This window comes from Danio rerio, chromosome 18 (assembly GCF_049306965.1).
Source record: "Danio rerio strain Tuebingen ecotype United States chromosome 18, GRCz12tu, whole genome shotgun sequence".
Lineage (NCBI taxonomy): Eukaryota > Metazoa > Chordata > Actinopteri > Cypriniformes > Danionidae > Danio > Danio rerio.
Genome location: NC_133193.1, coordinates 10,984,473 through 11,007,773, shown reverse-complemented (window position 1 = coordinate 11,007,773; position 23,301 = coordinate 10,984,473). Strand labels below are relative to the sequence as shown.

At 38.5% G+C, this 23,301-nt stretch overlaps 1 protein-coding gene across 6 annotated transcripts in view; it reads right to left on the bottom strand.

Annotated features, from left to right (window-relative positions):
- The window catches only part of pclob (piccolo presynaptic cytomatrix protein b), a 121,011-nt gene that overhangs the window by 45,421 nt on the left and 52,289 nt on the right, over window positions 1-23,301 (bottom strand). For 5 of the 6 annotated variants that reach the window (XM_021467758.3, XM_009293458.5, XM_017352021.4 and 2 more), the window contains exons 19-21: window positions 8,476-8,952; window positions 2,095-8,284; window positions 36-1,753 (exon numbers count right to left, since the gene is read on the bottom strand). In XM_021467758.3, coding sequence (XP_021323433.2) covers window positions 36-1,753; window positions 2,095-8,284; window positions 8,476-8,952 — 8,385 coding nt within the window. Of the gene's footprint in view, window positions 1-35; window positions 1,941-2,094; window positions 8,285-8,475; window positions 8,953-23,301 lie in introns of all 6 variants that reach the window. The other variant, XR_012394303.1, reaches the window with a different exon arrangement.

Sequence of the window (23,301 nt, the reverse complement as noted above, 5' to 3'; positions counted from 1 at the left end):
CATAACAAGAAAAGAATTAACTGGATTTAACTTACTGAGTAGGTTTCTGAGTACTGGTACATCATTCTGTCCTCAGTTGTTGGACTAAGTGACTTGGGGTCAGACAGAGATCGTTGTGAAGCCCGTAGTGATCTTGGACTACTGAGATGCCTTGATGAATCAGCTGTAAGCATCTTTTGTGAACTTTTCCCAGGGGACATTGGTGAGACTGGGGAGCATAGTACCTTTGGAGACTTGGTAACCATTGAAGTTCCAACATCATCAGCTGTTAGGTGTGTGCTAACAGTTATCCCAGTAGGAACTGGGCGTCTTTTATCTTTGTCTGATGTAATATCTGAATCACTTTCTGTTTGGCCCTCTCTCTGTAAATCTACCTTTGTGTCCACTTGAGCCCTAACAGGAGATCTTCTAATGGTTCCCGAATGCTCTGTCTGAACTGAAATCTCTGCTACAGTCTGAATCGCAATACTTGACACCTTAGAGCTTTTACCCTTCTCTCCATCAGCATATCTACTGGAACGAGACCTGCGCCTACTCCGAACAGGAACATCCCACTCATCCTGATCCTCATCATCAGTTTGAACACAGCTATCTACACTTCTCCTACTTCTTCTCTTTCTGCCAGATGGAATCTTCTCAACTTCGTCTTCATCATCCGTTTGAACACCACTCTCGATCAGTTTCTTACCACTTAACCCTAGATTTTGCTCTTGCTTTGCTGAATCAGACATGTTTGTGGACAACTGCATTTGCTCCTTTGTCTGTGCACTCACTGTTACAGGAATGTTTGAACTGTGCTGTACTGTTGTTGATTGCCAGTTTTGAACTAATGTGGAGTCATGGGTGGAAACCGCAGAAGACATTGAATTGTCATCCTTTACTGGCCAATACTGTCCATTATCTCCCCCAGAATATTTTGAGTCAAGTATAATGTTTGAGCCCATAGGTGGGGACATCCCCTCAATTGGGCCGAACCCATATGGGTATATCTTTTGTTCTTCCAACTGTTGCTGTAGTTGCTTCTGTAATCGATGGATCTGCTCTAACTGATGTTGCTGCTGTGCAAAGGTTTCTTGTTGAAGGATCAGTTGGGCTTTTCTTTCTTCTTCTTGCTGCATTAGAAGCTGCTGCTTCATGTTCTGTAGTTCCTCCAGCTCCTTCTGCACAATGAATTGCTCTTGTTCACGATAACGCTGTATCTCTTGTCTCTCCCATTCAAGCTCTTCAGCTAGACACAGCTGCTTTAGCTTCTCTAATTGTAAAAATTCATGTTCTGCCTTGTACTGCTGGCTCTTGCTGTCATCTAAATCAGGGAAATTTGGGGATACCAGTGTATCCAGTGAGGCTGCTATTGCCTCAAGTGTAGCATCTGAATAGAGCTCAGGGAAAGCTGTCAATGAGGGAAGTAGACTAGCTAACGCAGAGGGTAGGATATCCTTTGATATATCAGATTGTGAGAATATTGATTGGTCTGTGGCTGTGTGCACGAAGCCATATGGAGCAGGCTGATTTTCAAATGCTGACAATGGTTCTGTAGGATCAGTCAGACTATTGTGCGTTGTACTAAATATTGAACCTGGTTGGGTCGTAATGGCATACGTGGAGGGAACAGGTGCAGCCACAGATGAGTAAACAATGCCATTTGTTGATCTTAGCAAACTGTTAACTCCATATGATGTTCCTTGAGAATATGGAGTAGAGGTGATTCCAGTAAATGCCAAAGTACCTTTCTTTGAGTAGTCTAAGGCTTCTTCTGTTGTTAAGAAAACAAAAATAGCATCATCAGCATCTAACTAAACAATTCCTCTGTTTCATGCAACATTAAGTTATAAACTGTGGAGCTGAAGCCAAAGAGCATGCAAATTTCTTGTCAGTGTCATCAGATTAGCAGGATGCAAAGCCAAAACATTGAGGCACAACACGGAGGCAAATGCATGCATCTGTTCAAAAAACAAAGAAACAGAAAAAGACAAGAATGAAAATCAACACATTCAAAAAGTAAATCACAGAAAACACTCAGACAAAATCAATAAACATTAGCATAAAAATAAAATAATATAAAACATACACGTATATGTACACTGTCATACACACCCATTGACATTTTAGCTGATGTCAAATCCATGGCTCCCTCAGGTGCCCCATTCTGATAGGTGAATCCATTCTTCCTTTCATAACTAAGGAGCCCAGTCTCTTTGAAATTACTGTCCGATATCGATGTCTTCATGGTACTGAGATTTTCAATGACAGGCATTTCGGCATCATCAATTTCATAGCCAATTTGAGTGTCTGGTTGTGTTGTCACAGGAGGCTGTGTTCTGCAGCTCCCTGTGAACGGAAGCCTGTAAATAACATCACAGCAAACTGTTCGTCTACCAGATGTAAGATCAACTGGTGTACCGTCATCTTCCACAACATTTGTGACCACTCCAGAAGATGAGGACAAAGCAACCATGGTATTCAATGGCTTAGATGTGGTGAGATCTACAGGTCCAACCACTGATGGCTCTGTATGCATTGGTATACCAACAGTGCCATTTGTGAAGCTCACTGGGGCTACAGTAAGAGGCATTAGAGGAGGGGCGCTGATTGTGGCAGATCTGTTTGATAGGTTAACAGGAATCTCTGCACTAGCTGGAGGCTTAGGTTGAGAATTTACTGGTCTATATACAATCTGTGCAAGAGGCTCAAATGGATTGTATGTGGTAAGTGAAAGAGGCACTGAAGTAGCATTTCCAAGGTCCAGAGGCTTGTCAACTGTGCTATTGTTATTGTAGGCAATTGTAGCTGTGCAAGTGACTATTGTTATGCTATCATTTACAACAGACAGAGTTGGACTGGGGATTATTTCAGCACTAAGATTCACAATTTCCGGCTGTACAGCAGTAGCCTGTCGGCCACTTGATTCACTTGACAGAAAAGACCTACTTGAGTCTGGGGCTGTCAGATCCATTCCACTGTCAGTCATTGTAACATTGACTTTAAATGTGGTGAGATCTACGACATCGGTAGGGTAATGTATTCTTCCATTTTGTTTGGACTTTTGATGGACTTCTGGTTGAATTGTGACTGTAGCACTCACAGGTTCAGGAATAGGGTCTACAGGAATCCTCTCCTGGACAACTGACACAGTTGTTGTTCTTTGCACTTCAGTCGTGACAACTTGGGTTACAAGCTTAGGCAAGGTGTCAGGATGCTGCTCAGTTGTTGAAATTGCAGAGTAGACTTGACTCATGCTTGAAATAAACTTATCCTGTCCACATATTTCTTGACTCTCAATAGATTTTGTAAATTGGGTAAATGTGACTGGTACTGGTGGCACTGCTGTTGCAGAAGTCATTGACGGAATTTCAGTTTTTTCCTCATAAATTGTTTGCTGTGTTATTGGAACTGGCGTTGGACCCAGATCAGTTAATATCTCTTCTGGGGCTGAGACTATTAGTACTTCTTCCATATCCAAACCAGGAATATCTTCATTTTGAGCTTGGATTGGAATCTGGGTTATTGTTATTGGTACTGAATATGCTGTTTGCACTTGTTGCATCTCAAGTTCTTTTCGAACATCACTCACTGTATTTTGAGGAACAGACACTGCTGGCGCCCCAGACATGGGGGTTAAGGTTATTGGTAGTTCCTCTAATGGTTTTGATGTATACAAGGTTGAAGCTGAAGCCATGGGAGGAGGACAAACCATAGAAGGTGTGGTATGTACCATTGCATGATATACTGTCGGTTCTACAGAAGTAGGTGGTAGTGGTGGTGCTGCAACAGGTGCTGCTGAAATTAAAGCAGGAGGTGCCATTTCGACTGGTGCTGAATAATGTGGTGTAACAAACTCAGATGGGGAATGTGTTACATTTCCCATACTGATATGAGGAATAAAACTCATAGTCTGTGCTAATTCTGAGGATGTCACTAAACGAGGAGCTTCAACCAGCATTGGATCAGAAGTTACTGGCAGCTCTGGAACTGTTACACACGGTGGTGCAATGCTTTGTGTTAAATTCATCTCTGGCAATGCATAATAAGTCTCCATTGTAGTTGAAGCAAAGTCAGGTGCCATTCCCCCAAAAGGTGCTGCTGTTTTTAAAGCTGGGGGAGGTTTTGGTGGGGCTGCTACAACTTGTGCTGAAATTAATGACACAGGTGCATCTATTGCAGCTGGAATAAACACTATTGGAGCATCACATGTTACCTGCTGCCTGGAAGTTGGTAGTGAGGATCTTCTTATAGGTGCTTGAGTTGTAATGGTTTCTACAGGTGATCCTGGTTCTGATGGTAATGTTATAACAACGTATGTTTCAAGAGTTCTAGCAAATCTTGGTGACAAAGGTGATTTTGGTGATGAAGCACTGTGCTTGGTCTCTATTGGGGCTGTCAAACTTAATGTTAATGCATTTGGAGGTTCTCTTGTTCTTGGCAAAGTTGCAGCACGAACTGCTTGGACAACTACTGGTTCGGGACTAACTGGTGGTTTTATGCTCTCACGTGATCTGTGGCTAAATACCAATCCTGGGGGAATACAGACAGGTTTGGGGGGAACAGGGGGTGGTGATTTGTGTGTTGGTGTCACTGCTGCTTTTACAGTCACACTAGCCACAGTTGCTGGGGGGTTAGGTTGAGATGAAGTAACTGATGAGGTAGTTTGAAAAGCCATTTGCTGGTCAAAATCAGACCTGGGTACTGTGCTATATGGTAATTCTGGGGGTGTAGCAAGGGGAGGTGGTGGAAATGAAATTACTGGTTTATCCGTTCTTTCCTGAGAAATGTAAGGTTTTGCAGATGCCACACAAGGAGAAACAAAACTCGATACTGTGGCTGCATAAGTAATGGGAGAAACACTAACAATAACAGGTTGGACTTTCTCATCGTTAACAGTTTTTTCTAGATTTGGCAATCTGAAACTAATCTGGCTTTGTGGTTTCTGTTCAATTGGAGGAATTGCATTATCTGGAATTATTTTCTGCGGTATTTGTGTCATTGTTGGCTGAGAATCAGCCAGCATTGATTTAACGGGATGGGAAAGTGAATTTTCAAAAGCAACAGTTGTAGTAATAGTAGGAGAAACAACAGAGACTGTCTTTGCAGCAATACACTCCATGTGACTCACTGGGGGTGAAATAGGAGTGGCTTGATGTAATGGTGGTGCAATATCTGATCTGGTTTCCACTAGTCTCTGAATGGGAATTTGAATTGAAACACTGGCTGGTGGCTGAACATCTCTAATCAAAGCAGGTAACGTGGTATGAGCAGATGGTGGTGTGGCCACTTGTACAACAGCTGAGCTTGTTGGGTCTGTAGAGACGATGCTAGCTGGAACTGAGGATGGTACCATTGTTGGAACAGAAGTTGATGCTTGTTCCACTGACTGAGATGTAGACGTGACCTGGCATAGGAGTGTGTCTGGCATAGTAGCAACAATGGCGATAGCTGTAGGTACTTGATTCTTTAATGTAGTAGATGGCAGAGTAGGTGCTGAAACTGGAGTTTGTTCTACAACTGGGTGCTTCAATGAAGAGGAAATATGATCTGGCATTTGAACAACAATTGAAGTCTCTATTAAAGGTTTTTCTTGAGATTGAACAATAGGTGTAAGAGCTGGTGTAGTTGACATTTTCACATGGTCAACTTTTTCAGCAGTCATGGGTGCAACAGTTGGTTTGTCTGTAATTGCTGATTTTGTAACTGATGTTGGTTCATGTATTGCACCAGCTAAAGGTTTCTGAGTTGAATCCACTGTATTGGTCGAAACCCACTCAGGAGAAGGGACTGCTTGCTGTATGGTTTTTGTTATTGTTGGTTTTGGAGCCAGGGTTGGTTTGGGACCTTGAGTTGGTTTTGAAGCAAGAACTTCAGGAGGAGCAGGAGTGCTAGCATCTTCCGAGACATGATGTGAAGCTAAAATGGCAGGTGAAGAGGATACAATAGTCTGTGCGGAAGCTGCAATTGATGGGTGTACTGTGGTTTGCTCATCCATCAGGTCTGGCATGTGAATTACAACTGGGACAGAAACATCAGCGACACTGGGGCTAGCTGGTGTAGTTAATTCAGATGTCTGGTCAGACATTGGAGAGGACGATGGAGCTGTTGCTAGTTCTAGATTTGAATCTGGAGATGAAATTGCTGGGGATGTTGGTGGAGACAGTGGAGATAGCGTTGTTGTTTCCACAACATATTTTGATGAAGGAACTTCACAGACAACAGAAATGGGATCATTCTCAAATAACTCTCCTGGGGCTTGTGGTTCTTCTTCACTTAGAGAGACATCAGTTGGCTCAGGTGATATTTGTTCTTGTCTGGCAATGTCCTCCTCTTCGATTTCATCTTCACCTGAGGAACACTGGGTGATCTTTAAATCAGGAATAGGATATAATGTTTTATTTACAAACGCATCCTGAGTAGACGTTGACTCTGTAATATAGGGCTCCAAAATACATTCAATTGGTTCAGCCAGGTTGTCTTCTTCTCCACTTGAAGGAATGAGTATAACCTCTGGGGAATCATATGATGACTCAGATACAGTCAAAGGGGAGGCAGGAGACAAAGGAGTTGATGGTGTCGGACTTGTTCCTGGTGTTAAAACATCTTTCTGTGCCTTCAGCAACTCTTCATATGCATCCTCTGTTTGCAACAGTGTCTTTGAATTTTTATCTGCAGCAAGTGCATCGTTTCCAGAAATAGTCACAAAACAAGTGTCACTGTCATCAAGTGGCAATGATGTGTCAATCTTTGTTGTGTATGTTTGCTGAGCCTCTTCTTCTTTTAGCACAATCTTGCTCCTTTTACGCATCATCTCCTCGTAAGCCTCATCTGGTGTCATAAGTATTCTCACAGACTCCCGGTCCTGCCCATGGGTGAAATTACCAAAAGCTGCTGCAGCCTGGTCTTGTTCATCAACCAAAGTTTCATAAGCATAGTCTTCTATTAACATGCCCCCATATAATGGTTCAATATCAGGTGGTGTAAATTTCTCTGATGTTTTGTATTCTTGTGCTTTCAGCATCATTTCCTCATATACCTCTTCAGCATTCTTTAATGGCTTCCCTGCAGCCTCTTGCGTTTCAGATGATAATGTTCTGTATTCTGCACTTTCTGCATCAGATTCAACACTGGGCGAAAAGTCAGAGAAGGAAGAGGACTTCCGTTCCTCTGTTCCTGCAACCTGACGTAATTTATCAGTTTTCGTCAAATGATCGCGCCTCCTTTGCATGACCAATTCATCTTTTTCAGTCTTCATTTTTCTTGAGGCCTTTCTTAATGGCTGTTGATCATCTCTTTCTTCTTCTAGCTCCATTGGTTGATCACCTTTCTCATGTAACCCATCCTCCTCAGATGAGTCTTCTATAGTGGCAAGGGCTTGGCCGTGCGGTCTGTGTTTTGCCTTTCTTTGCTGTTTACTCTCTGCTCTTGCCTTTTTATGACTTGGGCTACTATCACTATCTTCATCAATGGAGGACACAGAAGTAGGCGAAGCCGTTCCTGGTGTGATGCTGGACACCTGAACACTGGAAGACCCATCACCTTTTGATGAGTCTTCAACAAGACTCTCATACTCCTCAGTGGTTTGTCTAACAGGGCTTTTTTGTGTAACGGCAGCTGCTATGGTGTCAGTGACTGTGATCTTATTGTCAACCGAGACATCTATTTCCACACTTGATACTTCTAATGCTTCTGAGACAGGAATGACTTGGACAACTTGGTCATCTTGATCATGAGAAGACAGGTACTCCTCAGGTTCTACCGTAAGTTTCTTTAGGGCACGTTTAGGCTTCATGGAATCGACTTCTTTGGTTTCTTGCGATGCGTCTAGTTGTTCTTTGACAATGTTTTCCTCATCAGAGGGTAAGTTCTCATCTTCACCCATGCTCATGAGTTGTCTACGGATGAACTCCTCATCATCTCCAGAATTTGAACTGTCTATTTTGTAGTCCTCACTACTTGAGGATGGAGGCCTCACTCTTCTTCTTTGTATCTGAGGAGAGGGTTCACTCTCACTGCTGTCCTCATGGTATTGTTTTACATTATCTTGTGCTCTGACAGGCAACAGTTTTGCAGCAGTTTCTTTCATTGCCATTTCACTGACCCGCTGTATCTCTTTAAGCTCCTCTTCAGCCGAGCTATATGATTCTACTGAAACTGGTAAGATGTCCTTTCTTTGTTGCTCTTTAGTATCTGCTTTCAAGGTATCTACTTTAGAAATTTCTGTAAGACTGGTATCTATCTGTATCACAACATTGTCCAGTTGTCCTTCTGTTGTAGGATGAGTGTATGTATCTTCTTTGACCTGCAAAAACGAAGACCGAATGCAATTAATTCTGTAATGACAAAAATTTGCAGTATAGCTTTTATCATAAAACATATCGTCACCTTTTCATGTCAAACATTTATTTTTAGTATATCATACAACACTTGAATAAAACAGTGCAAAAACAACTGCTTCTTGCACTGCTAAATAATGAATACAAAATACTATACCTTTACTACATCTGCCTCAACAGTGGCTGCTGGAATCATAGAGATTGGTCCTCTCTCAACTTTTATCTCATCTGGGATTTTGTCTCTGCCTGTTTCTGTCAAAGTGACCTCAGCAGCGGTAACAACAGCTTTCTGAGACTCTGCAGCTGGTATTGGTGCCACCACAGCTGTCATCTCAGTCTGTGGCAAATATGTGGTAGGAACAACAGACAGAGATGCAGGGACTGCTGGAGTGGTCACCGCTGCCTTTTCAACAGTAGTCTTCTCTTCCTTTGCCTGCTTTTCAGTTGAAGGTTTTAGCTCAGGTTGTGGAGCAGCTACCTGTGTTGGTGCAGGAGTCTCAGGAAGCTGTGTTTTGGATGTGACTGTAGGTTTGTCTTTGGCAGATACTGGACCAGCTATTGGTATTTTCCCCATGTCTCCCAGCTGCCCAGTTATAGCTCTCTGTGTCTGGCAATTCAAACACAACCACTCAGCCTGCAAAAAAAAAGAAAAAAAAGACATACAAAGATATTGAAATGTTTTTTAAAATGTATTTGTAAATATAAGTAATATTTAAACAAATGCTAAAATGTATTTAAGAAACAGGCATTTAAGGGTGCTTTCACATCTGTGGTTCTGTTCATTTGGTCCAGAACAAGGGCAACAAATGATACATATAGCATTTTTCTGCCCTTTGGGTCCTTTTCACACCACACTGATTGCTTTGGTCCGAACCAGTTGAAAAGAACCAAAATGCAGTCATCTGACAAAATCCACATCACTCATTGGCCAGATGTTATTGAACATATTTCCACACTGCTTTTCGATTGGTCAGAATCAATATGCGGGAAAATGCCAATGGAACTCCCACAAGTAAACAAACCGGCAGACACAAAATGTTCCTTTTTACAATGGAGAGATGACTGCACTGACTGATTGTATCCCTGGTCATAGTAAACTACATAGTTTGTAGACAAACTATAGCTTTAGACAAACTATACATTTCGAGAATGAAGCGTGGCTGCGGCTGGAAAACAAAGTTTTAATGAATTACAAACAGCAAAGGCATATCCCTAGTCACTTCAGGAGAAGGTGTGAATTAATTTAGCTAAACCGCGACATGGTCATCTTCTGGAAATATTACCAATGACCCATCAGGTAATGACCCTCTCTCCCTCCCGCTCTCTCTCATTTAAAATTGTTGGTAAAATACTGTCAACAAATATTTTTCCTCCACATTCCAAAATGCACAGCGCATCAGCCTACAGCAGCTGGGTTAGTCCAAAAAGCTGCAGTACTTTTTGCAGTTGGGTATGTTTTAGTTCGGATCATGTTCTTACCAGAAACGAACCACTCCAGGGTTCGATTGAAAGCGTACTGACACCACCTCTTTAAGGAGGTCTCCATAGGCTTTTTTGGTGCACTTTTGGTGTGCACTCGAGTACGATTGCTGCATTCACACCTGCCCAAATGAACCGCACCAAGAGGCAAAACAAACTCTAGTGCGATTCAACTAAACTAAATAAGGCAGGTGTTAAAGCCTCTCTACAGTGTCTATTCTGTCTTTCAGAATATTCATATGGCATACTCCTACTGTTCAAATGAAATATGCAACCAAAAAGCAATATCTCATATAACTCACTGAATAATAAAATTTTAATACATGATCAAATAATGCATAATTTTTGTCTCGATTTTTACAAAGATTTGTGACTTTTCATTATGTTTACATATACTAGCAGCAGTGACTGACCAACTGTCTCTGATCTTGAAATGTACAGTTTTATGTGTGCATGATCTATTAGAAAGAAGTGCAAGAGCAAAGGGGTAAATAAACACTAAGAAGAAGCAACAGAATAAGTCAAAAGCAGACACGCAAACACACACAAACACATTAGGATAAATTCCCACGCCCAGTGATGCAAACAAACCACAATTCAAAGGCACATGATCTGACTTGAGTACTGTTCTTCTATGATGTAACATGCCCTCTGTCTCTTTTATCATGCTCACAGGCTTATTTCTGATTATAGAAAAAATAGAACAGAGAAAATGCAAGTATTCAAGTCATTTAAAATGGCTAGGGGTATGCAAATGCATTCCAAAGAGGAAACCAAAATGTGAACCCTAAAGCTGAATCTAGACTGAAGCCATAATTCCTTCAAAACATATAAATATTCTGTTCGGAAGTGAATCAATTCAGCTTAAACCGTTTGTAACAGTTTTTCCTCCATCTTTTTAGTTCCATTTTATGTATGTTTCTGGGTCTTTTTTAAACATTGTATACCAGGGAAAAAATGAGGCACAGCCAGAGAGGCATGTAATTACAGGCAAAAAGAACAAGTCAGGTAGATCAAGACAGCCTTCCCTTCCACTTCAGAACACCCGCATTACAATAAAATACCAGACTAAAAAGAAAAAGGGTTTGACTGGGTCATTACTAAATGTCACCATGGAAACAAGATAAGATTTATGTTCCCCAGAGCTCAGTTTATTCTGAGTCTTTGTAACAAATTCTAGTAAGCTGGCCTCTCAGATAGTATTTTAAAGCACCTTAGGCATGCCTTCAGAAAGTGAAGGGTGATCAGAAAGCGTTCCATTTATTCCTTAAACATTGACTTCCTAACAGTCGACCACATATACGGTACTAAATAGATAATAAAACAAAAATGACCAAATATAAAACCTTGATTGTCAAAGCCGTTTAGTTGTATTTCTTAAATATAATTTTTTTTGTTGTATTTCTTAAATATAATAATTATTTAACATATATATATATATATATATATATATATATATATATATATATATATATATATATATATAAATTAAAAAGGTTGCTGGTTCGAGCCTCGGCTGGGTCAGTTGGCGTTTCTGTGAGGAGTTCGCAAGTTCTCCCTGCGTTCACGTGGGTTTCCTCCGGTACAGGTGAATTAGGTAGGCTAAATTGTCCGTAGTGTACACTCTCAGAAATAAAGGTACGTGAGCTGTAACTGGGGTGGTACCTTCGCAAAAGGTACAAATTTGTACCTTAAAGGTCCATATTAACACCTTAAGGGTAAATATTAGTACCTAAAAAGTAAAAAAAGTACTAAAAAGTGTTCCTCTTAAATTTTTTAGCTACTAATATATATTTTTGGGGTACCAATATGGACACTATAAGTACAAATGTGTACCTTTTGAAAAGGAACCACCCCAGTGACAGCTCACGTACCTTTATTTCTGAGATTGTATGAGTGTGAATGAGTGTGTATGGATGTTTCACAGAGATGGGTTGCAGCTGAAAGAGCATCCACTGTGTAAAAAAAAACTAAATGTGCTGGACAAGTTGGTGGTTCATTCAGCTGTGGTGACCACAGATTAATAAAGGGACTTTGCCGGAAAAAAAAAAAAGGAATGAATGAATGAATGAAATTTATTTTTGCAAATTTAACACAATCAAATTTAGAAGCGAACGCAGAGGGAAAAGCTCACTGAAACAAGATTTTTTTTATTCTTTTAAAAATTATTCTTGATTATAGATCAATTTACTTTTACTAGATTTTCTCTTTCAGGAAAACTACACAAGCATCAAAATTGTATCACATGAGTTTCACATGTTAAAATGAATTGTAACACACATGAAAAGCAAATGATTTGGCAACTGTGACATGTTAAGAAGCAGTCCAAGAAAACTAATCTTTTTTTATTTGTACAATATGTGACAAGAAAATAAAATGAATGAAGAAATGTGTAAACTAAAACATGATTTGATCAGTGTTATAATTGAGTAGTTCACTCAGTAATTCTGTGTATATACTTTTATTCTATTAAATTCTAATCTACATTAAGAGTATTACAAGCTAGACAGAGCACTACACATGGTCTGACATAGTAGATCCTAGCTAATGTTTACATCAGAAATATGTTGTTTTTCTGCATATATATATATATATATAACTTTGGGGAGCATATCTGTATAAGAATACTAAAAGTACAAGCATGTATAAATACAATAGAGCAAAGACATGATTCTATAGTTTCTGGAGAGTCTAACTGTATTCAGGTACAGAAATTTACCAATTAAATGTAAAACAACAGTGCACAGTCTTCAGCTTTTAAATTATTAAATCCAATTAATCTTTGCTTAAAGCTATAAACATTATTGTGGCGAGTGAGGCAGGGCAGAGAGCCATAAGTGCATGCGAGGCGGGTGGCGTGAGTGAGATAATCAGGGACACCTAAACACGTCAGGCGTCACCTGCCTTAAATCTCATGGAGGAGCCCTGGAAGCTAAAAGGAGGAGAGATGCCAGGGCTGGGCGAGAGAGTAATGGGCCCGGACATATTGTTTTTTTTCTTGCTTTCAGTCTGTTTGTTTTATATTTTCATAAAATGTCCCTGCCAAATAAACAAATACAAATAAATAAAAAAATGTATATTTTATTTTTATTTATAAAAATATAAAAAAATTTGCCGGTTCTCCACAATCTAACTTCATTACAATTATAACTTCTTGTGCCTGAATACTATAAATTCACTTGAAATGTGTACATAGTCACAGGTCAGTCATTTATTAATTTTCCTTCGGTTTATTCTCTGTTTCAGAGGTTGCCACAGAGGAATAAACCACCAACTATTCCAGCATGTTTTACACAGTGGATGCCCTTCCAGCTGCAACCCAGTACTGAGAAACACCCATACACACTCATAAACACACAAACTCATACACTAAGGCCAATTTAGTTCATCCAACTCCCCTATAGCACATGTCTTTGGACTGTGGGGGAAACCGGAGCACCCGGAGTAAACCCACACGAACACAGGGAGAACATGAAAACTCCACACATAAATGCCAACTGGTCCAGATGAGACTCGAACCAACGATCTTCTTGCACTTAGGCGACAGTGCTAACCACTGAGCCACCATGCCACCTTAGAAATACAAAAACAATAAACTCGTTTATCACTGTATGGTTAAGCTTTGTGGTAACTCATGTGCTCAAATGAATTATAATTATGACTTGACATTACACATCCTGCGATGTGACTATTGCGGATGCACACATCATGATGACGATTTATTGTGCAGCCCTGATCAGCAACATCAGTAACAGTTTGGAAAAGATTTGTAGAATAATTTTTAGTAACATGGTTGCATTGGTGAGGCAAATGCCTAGAGCAGATTATTTATTGAAGAAAAGCCCTTGAGGGCAACGCTCAGCAAGAAAGGCATTATGAGAAATAAAGTGTTTATAATAAGGTTTAACATCCAGTACTTAAGAAATCTAGAAAATAATACAATAAATATGAACATGATATACCAGATAACTGCTAGCCTACTACAAACTAGATGAACAGCTTCCCCATTATTCTGCAAGAATAACGAATTGACAGATACATCCATATATAGCATAGCCAGAAATGCCCAGGGTTGCAAAAAAAAAAAAGAGAGAGAACAAGCTTATTTGAACACTGGCTGTGGCTTTAGTAAAGAGTGCAATCATCACTTCTAATTGGAAATTTGACTGGCTTATACATATGCAAATCAGGAGCGCAGGACCATCAGAGCAGGGAGACCAATCAGAAGATTAATTAACAATAAAAGGAACCAATCATCTTTTCCAGTATGCATGACTATGTGAAAGAATGTCCTCATCACTGCTGCTTGTCAGTGCAGCTTGCAGGATTTAGAGCACTGATAGAGATGCATAAATACCACAGCAAAAACAAAAAGGCTGAATTGTGGCTGCTACAAACAGAAATAAATGCAAAAAGAGCTTAATCAAGATTCTAAATAGGGACGCACAAAAGTACATCTTTTTAAAATCGATTAGCCTGTGTTTTGCTCAAACATGACTAAATCAGTCTTCCGAAACGCTTGAATAATTAGGCTGGTTTAGGATTCACATAACCATAATCAGGTGAGTTTGTTATGTGGTGTACATGATTTTGGCACAGGAGAGAGAGAATTGATTTTTAACTTGTATTGACAGAATATGGTAATTTCAAGCCACAGTGTTTCTTTTAAAACATGTCTTGCCAGTGTTCTTTAGATAAAGGTGCATACATTTGGGCATTTATACAATTTATCCTTTGCATTCTCTAAATGCTTCCTTTACTTTTATTTTCAGTTTTTAATCAGGTAAAGACAAATGGCAAGAGCAGAAGTATGCTTTTAAGATCAATCTACAGCAGTGTTCATTTCATTGAAATATTTTCCTCCCCATTTTTGTGACGAACAAGTTTCTACCGATGAAAACTAAACGAAAACGAAACCAAAATTATTTGGATGTGCCAAAACTTTCTTCAGTTAAACAAAGAGAAAACTAAAGTCATTGCGTTTAGGAACAGAGATGAAATTCTCAAGGTGAATGCGTTCCTTGGCTTTAGGGGTCAAACATCAAAAAATAAGGTCAAGATTCTTGGTGTGATTCTGAAGTTAGATCTGAGTTTCAATAACCATGTCAAAGCAGTAACTAAATCCGCATACTATCATCTCAAAAACATTGCAAGAATTAGATGCTTTGTTTCCAGTTAGGACTTAGAGAAACTTGTTCATGCTTTTATCACCAGCAGAGTGGATTACTGTGACGGACTCCTCACTGGCCTTCTCAAAAAGACAGTCAGACAGTTGCAGCTCATCCAGAACGCTCCAGCCAGGATTCTGACCAGAACCAGAACATCAGAGCACATCACACCTGTCCTCCGGTCTTTACACTGACTCCCAGTTACATTCAGAATAGATTCTAAAGTATTATAATTTGTCTATAAATCACTAAATGGCCTAGGACCTCAATACATTACAGATATGCTCACTGAATACAAACCTAATAGATCACTCAGATCTTTAGGATCATATAAACTAGAAATTCCAAGGGTTCAGTCAAAGCAGGGTGAATCGGCATGCAGCTACTGCGCCCCCTGCTGCTGGAATCAGCTTCCAGAAATGATCAGATGTGCTCCAACATTAGGTACATTCAAATCCAGACTTAAAACACATCTGTTTAGCTGTGCCTTTACCGAATGAGGACTGTGCTACGTCGGACAGATCGCACTATTATGCTTTTCTCTTCTTTTTCATTCTTTTATAACCTGTTTTAACACATTTTATTCTGTTTTTACACTATTTGTCTTTATTTTTTTCTTTTATACTATTTTATTCCTGTTAATATAAAACACTTTGAATTGCACTGTGTATGAAATGAGCTATATTAATAAACTTGCCTTAATGATGATGACAACTATAATAAAAATATACTGACATTTTCGTTGAGATGAGAATGTGATTGAGGGATGTATTTTGGTAAATATCCAATCCGAATTAATCTTGGTGTGTGATGCATGTAGCACACTCACACATTTGAAAAGTAACTAATCCACAGTAGACGTGGACGTGATTAAATTATCAGCCATAGAGGTCTGTTTAAACTAAAATGAAATGGCAACAGCTAAGAGAATAAAACTGTAAACCATATAGGGAGGAAATAGCTGATAAAAACAACAAATCTAAAGCGATATCAGCATGCCAGCAAATCATCCCGAAATTCACGCAAAGGTAAACTCAGATCTTTTTTTATTTACCTAAGTGTGTGCTTTTGCTTAACTGAAATAATATAACTTTAACCCTGATCTAACACGCGCTAGGTTCACATGTGCTGTCTGTGTCTGCCATGATCATCATGACAGCCATTTAAAGTGTAGCTCTGCCACAAAAAAAAAACTGCTTCATTCTGCAATGTGATTATTTCATAATGATACTGTAGTGCTATAATCGCTTTTCAGTCGGATTCTAATGAAACTGCCTTGAAGTGAAGCACACTTTAAATTTTTACGTACTTTTCCTTAAAATACCTCCATGTGAGTTAACAGAGCCATGGGACTGAGTGCACATTTCGTCACCTGAGAATTATAAGGTTCTATCTGACACTTTTGTCAAAATTGAGTTTTTGACTTATTAAATGAAGACTTATTTACATTTTGGGAAATTTTTTTTGGGAAGTTGTTTCCATTTTAGGACTTTTTATGTAAAAAAAACAAATGTTACACACATGCTGTTTGCTACGGAATGCAAAAACTTTAAAGCTCTTTATCTCAAAATCTTTCAGAACGCAGACTTTGTAGAACCTTATAATTCCAAGGTGACAATTTTACAAGATAACATGTTATCATTTGCCAGTCCTATGTCATTACTCTACTTATTTACTCAATGCTATAGCTAAGCATCATGTACTGTAAGACCAACTACAACAGTAAAGCTTGCTATAGATATAACATGACATTGCAAAGTGGACTTAAACTATCTTAAGCCTTTTCAATGATTTAATTGCATGAAACTGTTTAACAGACTGGTTAAAAGACTAGTAGTTTACCACGTTAAAATAAAAGTTTTTCTAAATAATCCTGCATTTTAAGTAGTCTACTGTACTTGCCGACACATCATTTTACATATTATTGTGATATAAATAAACAATGCATATCTAATTTTTGGTCTTCAAGCTATATCCCATATTTTTATGAGACGGTTTTATTTAATTTTAAGTTCGAATATTTTGTATAAATAAATGTATATAATATTTTAATTAAATTCAATTTAAATTAAACCAAATATATTTTAGTCAGGTGATGCAGTGGCGCAGTAGGTAGTGCTGTCACTCAGTTGGCATTTCTGTGTGGAGTTTGCATGTTCTCCCTGCGTTCACGTAGGTTTCCTCCGGGTTCTCCGGTTTCCCTGACAGTCCAAAGACATGAGGTACAGGTGAATTGGGTAGGCTAAATTGTCCGTAGTGTATAAGTGTGTGTAAATGTGTGTGTGGATGATTCCCAGAGATGGGTTGCGGCTGGAAGGGTATCCGCTGCTTAAAAATGTGCTGAATAGGTTGGCGGTTCATTCCGCTGTGGTGACCCCGGATTAATAAAGGGACTATCTAAATCTAAACTAAATCTTATGAAATCTTGTCGAATAAAATTAGACTAAAACTTAAATGATTTAGAAGACTAAAATATGACTAAAAAGTTCACACAGATCTAAAGTAACACATCTTGGCAGGCACATTCAGTCTACAAAGAGCAACTGGAACTATTCTGTATATTTATCAGTTTTACATTTGACACTGGGAATATGGTGATAAGGAAAGTTAAGAAAGAGAAGCCATGTGTCTCTATTAGACGAGAAAATTATGTTTCACCAACACTTCCATTCTGAAGCTATACAGACAAACAAGAAACATAAAATTGAGAACAGCACTTCACTCTGATATTATGAGTTTTTTTTCCTTTTTTTCCCCTAAGTTTAACAGCAGTGGGAGATCATGCAACATTACCCAACATTATAGCTTCTCACCCCACACTGTTAGCATGCTCGCTTGCTCTTGTTTTGCACTTGTTTTCCTGCCATTTCCTAAGCATATGTATGCCAAAATCACAAGAACTTTGGTACAAAGTCAAAGTTTGTAACATAAATTTTACCTGTCAGTTCATTTCAAGGGATCATATTATGCAATTTTACATCTTCAATTTCTTTTAATGAGTAATGTGTGCACTTTTAGCATGGAAAAGATCTGCAAAGGTATTCCTGAGCGTTTGTTTGGCCATTTACGTGTCACAATATCCCCAAAAATAAAAATAAAAAAATTATCCACAGACCTGGTTTAGACAAGTATGTTTTCATCTGTGTTGACAGCTCTAATTGGTATATATGTGGTTCCTTTTCCAATGGTTTACATTCAGAAACATATAATAATGACTTAATAATAATGTATATTTGTATGCCTTTGACATAACCTTGTATGCATTTGACAGTTGACGCAAAAGAAAACTTGGTTTAGTCATGCAAGGCTTTACAAGGGAACAATTATTTATAACCGACTTTTATAACTGAGTTTAAACACAGTCGTGTGGCAACAGTCTGTGAATATAACCAGCTTCTAATGGTAATGGTTTCTTATGATCACACTTAATGAAAACAGTCTGCAGAAACACTTTGACTTTTTCCTGCTGTACATGTCATAAGAGGTGAAAAGCCCTGCCCATCAGTGATGATCTCCTCCTCATTAACATAGTACGTTAGTGATGTTTTTGAATCTGCCACTATGCTGATACATTGTAGCTCCTCCCTCTTTTAAAAAAGAGCACAATCTCATTTGAATTTAAAGCAGCAGTCACCAAAATGGCACAATTAGGATCAAAGCGTGTATGGAGCTGAAACTTCACATACACAATCTAAGCACATCAGAATCTTATTTTACATCTTGTAAAAAGTGCCAGAATAGGTCCGCTTTAAATCGCATGGCCATGATTATTATAGTAATGTGAGTAACTGAGGCACAAGCTGTAAAGTGTCCATCTTCTGCGAAAGGGAAAGGTAGCAGACGCTCATTTGCATTTAAAAAAATACACACAATTGTTTTTATTTCCACCCAAAAAGGTTTTTTGCCAGGACAACTGAAACCCAGATCCTTTTTTTCCAGTCCATACGAGAACATCTGACTAAATTTTTAAATCAAGATAAATAAAGGATTGAGATTTTAGATTTTTATTTTATTTTATTATAAATAAAGTGCTTCAGAATCCAGTACTTAATAAATCTATGAAACATAAACAAACATGTTATCCTTTATTTAAGCATTTGAGCTATACCAAAATGAGCTGTTCTCTTAGCATAAGACATCTTATCATGTACATTGGTGCTACTGCTACAGTACATTATGTTCCTGCCTGTCCTTACACTAATTTTATGGTGTGTTGTTAGCATCCTAGCGCAATGACCATGAGTAGTATCATTAGCTGGTCCTTCCTGTTGCACAAATGTATCTCTGTGCCCTCCACAGCTGGTTCTGAAACAGCCATGCCTGGATATGTGCCATGCAAAGTCCTCTTTAATTACAGAGAACCAGCGAGGACCAGAAGGCCTGGAGACAGGCCTCACATGGGTCATTGTTCTCAGTGATTAACCCCAGAGGAAAACACACTAGCTCTCTGATGAAAAGATACATCAAGCTTTACTGCACCACCATAAACCACACTATAAAAGAAGAAAGCTGACCCTTTTCTATGCTTTCTAATCAGTTAAATTACCACAACTCAAACTAGCCAGGATTTTTTTTTACATTTTTTTTTTATTATTTTATTGATCCAAACACTCATGCAGTCTTATTTTAAAATGACAACAATTAGGCTTCAGATACAATATTGGGATTTCCAACCCAGAATCATTCTGAAAATGTACCCCTATATACATTTCTGGAGAGCGCCAAATACATCCCGGGAAGTACGTATTTTGCAGTTTTTGGTTTTGCAAAAACACCAGAGGGCGCTGTGTACTCTTTTTGAGATCTCAATTTTCTCTCGAGAGTGCCAATCGTGCCAATCTGCTGTTCTCACATAAATCTACGAGAGGCTACTGTCAATTGACTGAATGACTGATTGAATGACTGACCCTCCCTCCTCCTTCCCTAAACCCAACTAACAGTGTTTTCAAAAGCACCGATTGACCCATCCACTCACTTACTTAAACCCAACCAACAGTTTTAAAAAGCAATCCAGAAAAAGAAAAGCCCTTGCCTCATTTTTAACACATTTTTAGATTTTACCTTGTTCTCACCTTGTTATTTACTTATTCATTTTATTTTTGGGCTTCTGTTTTTGTCTTACCCACTTTCTAGAACTGTTCTTTGTCGGACTCGACCCCGTCATCATGGTCAACCCCTCCCTGCGTCTCAAATCCACTATGCTAACTGGACAAACTGGTAACAGTGGGAAAGCTGTCCATACTGAGGTAAGCGGTCAAACAGCCAGGCGTGAAAAGGGGTGGTGTCATACCACCCCTGTAGCATTAGTTTTAAAGACGAAATGCAGCCATACGCACTTCTTACAACATAAATCTGGATCTTCAGAAATATAAACAGGGCTACATTTTTAGAATTAGCCTGTGTTGTTTTTTATGTTTTACAAATTGCAAAATTATCACAGTAATAAGTTGACAAGAAAATGAATGAATGAATGAATGAATGAATGAATATGAAATATCGCTCTAATATTTTGGGCGTTTATTTGTGGGTTTTGGCTGATTTTGGACAGCTTTTGGGCTAGAAAAAGTCAGCATTATCTGGCAACACTTTGAGTAACAGTTATTCTATTGAACAGAACACAGAACTAACTTGAGTATAACAATGAAAATAGCACAGTTCACAGCATAATTTAAATGTGCCTCTCATTCAATGGAGTTAGCACTGATTCTGTTATTTCCTCAGTCAAAATCTGCATTTATTTATATTGCACAAAAAGCGTTTGATAAATAAAGGTGACTTGACTGTAACCTGTTTCTCTTCAATTTACAGCAGCCATCTAGATAACTGTATTTTTTTGTTAGAAGCTCCTTTAGATAAAGCTCTTCCATTCATTTGCTAAAGGCAGCACAAGCTGCAATGCCAAAAGCAATAACAATAATACCACTTTGTATTCAACATTTATTGCTGCAAAATCTAGCTCCCTAAAGCTCTGTAAATAAGGGCACACTAACAACAAAGAGCCCAAATATGCTACAAATGCCTGCCACAAGATTACAGAATACTTGGAAAGAGTGGCACATTTCAGCTGAAATACAACTACCTGTACCACCTAAACATCAGCTATTTTTGTTTTATTTTGTCAGTCTGTTTTTATTGCAGAGCTCGAACAGATTTGTATTTAAAAGTAAGATGAATATATAGCCAGTTCAGTTCAGAGGTGCTATTCCTCCACGGGACCACGGCATTGCAGAGCTGTGTCTGACACCGTATCGATTCCTGGCAGCTGCCTTTGGCAACGGTTGTAACTGGCTAATATAGTGAGCTTTCAACCACCCCCACAGCAGTACAGTCCCAATAAATCAGGTCCAATGATAATAGAGAATCTTGACCTACTAATCTGTAATAAGCAGAGTGCTCGGCACTGAAGGCACAGAGCCAGCCCGTGCTGCCCACCGGTGTGACAGTAAGCAGATAAAACCCGAGAGGGGAAGAGGTTTTTTTTTTTAAACAACAATATTCTCATTTTATATTTTCATGCCTCAGCAAAATGTATCATTTGAATGCATGCAATTGATTTCAGGTGCAAATCTTATGACCGCAATACTATATGCTGTGCATTTCAAAATACACTCTGGAAATGTACACACACTGCATTCAAATATGTGAATAAATCTCCTAAATTAGATTTGTATTAGTGTATGGAACACAACATTTTTGGAGTTAGCCATAGCAATTCTCTGAAATATACAGTATACTATTTTACCAAAGCATTATTACAGCACAAATAACTTACATTGCAGGATTTAAGCTAGACTATCTACAAAGCTATTCGCTTTTTGAAGCTGCTTCACAGAGTACTTTTTGAAGTGTTGCCATGTCCACTTATAAACATTTTGGGCTTGTGTTTAAGCAGTGACATACAAAGCATTTCAGTTTATAGAGTTAATTCAATTTGCAGGTGCTGGCTATGACGTTGGTCTTATTGCCAATATAAACCCTTTTGATTTCTGTCAGATTGTTGCTGACTTGTCCCTCTTTGCTTTTATAGTAAAATTTGGCAACACAAATCAGTCAAGGCCTATACATCTTCCTATGTTAAAACCATAAAGAGACACATCTGTTGTGTGCTTACATCATCTAAGTACATTTACATGGACCTCAATAATCCGATTTTAATGCGATTAGGAAAATACTTTAATTGAGAGTCTACCTTGTAAACAGTCATTTTTGATTCATTTAATCCAATTAAGGTTATAATCGAACTAAAAAGAAGTCAGATTAAGACATGTGGAGTATGCCGATTTTAGTCACATAATTGAAATGCGGTACAGACATGTAAACACTGCAATCAAACTATTACCGTCATGTATGACATTCATAGAATTTTGCAACAGGATATTCTACAGTATACACACACAGCTGTTAGACATGATTCTCATGATTCTCTGAGTCAGTAAAGGACCACAGACATACACACACACACGCGAAATGCAGATGTTTTTTTTTCTTCTCCTATTCGGCGTGTGGTATCAAAACCTTTTCCAAAAGCAGTTGCTGTCAACTTTTATTCATCTGAATTAGTCTGCTCATTCTTCTCTGACCTGCAAGGCATTTTCATCCACAAAGCGGCCATTCACTGGATATTTTCTCTTTTTCAGACCATCGTCTAAAGCCTGGAGACGCCTGGAGTGATCTTATTTTACATCCCTAATCATACCCAAACCCTAATTATTGATAAGTAGCTAATTAGTAGTTGATTGAGCTAAAAGACTTAGCGAATGGTAGGTTAATATTTTGTTATTGGCATCAATTGTACATTAAAATAAAGTGTGACTGCAAGTCTTAAACATTGTATCATAAAAATGATTGTCTTGTTTAGAAGAAGGCCACATTTATGTAAATTTCTCCCAGAAACAAGCTCAATAATCAACTCATGCTGTAAGGAAAATAAAGTAGATTTTTGGATTTTAATGCTCACCACGACAGATTATTTTTTATTGTATAAAGGTGAAACTTAAGTAATTTAGTATTTTTTTTTCTAAAAACCAAACAATAATTTTAAATTGGCTAGAAAATTGGATTACAAGACACAATTTTTTTTCTTTTTTTTCTTTTTTTTTAGCCTTAAAGGGGACCTATTTTACCCCCTTTTTAAAGTTTAAGACAAGTATGTTGTGTCTCCTTAATGTCACTGTAAAGATTCAGCTCAAAACACCCATCAGATAGTTTGTTACACCTCTCAGAATATTCGAAGTTTCTTTTCTAAACACTGTGTAGTTGTTTTTGTTGCCTGTGCCTTTAAAGCTAGTTCTCCTTGCCCACCGTTTCCACATGTCAGAGTGTGCCTGAATCTCTGC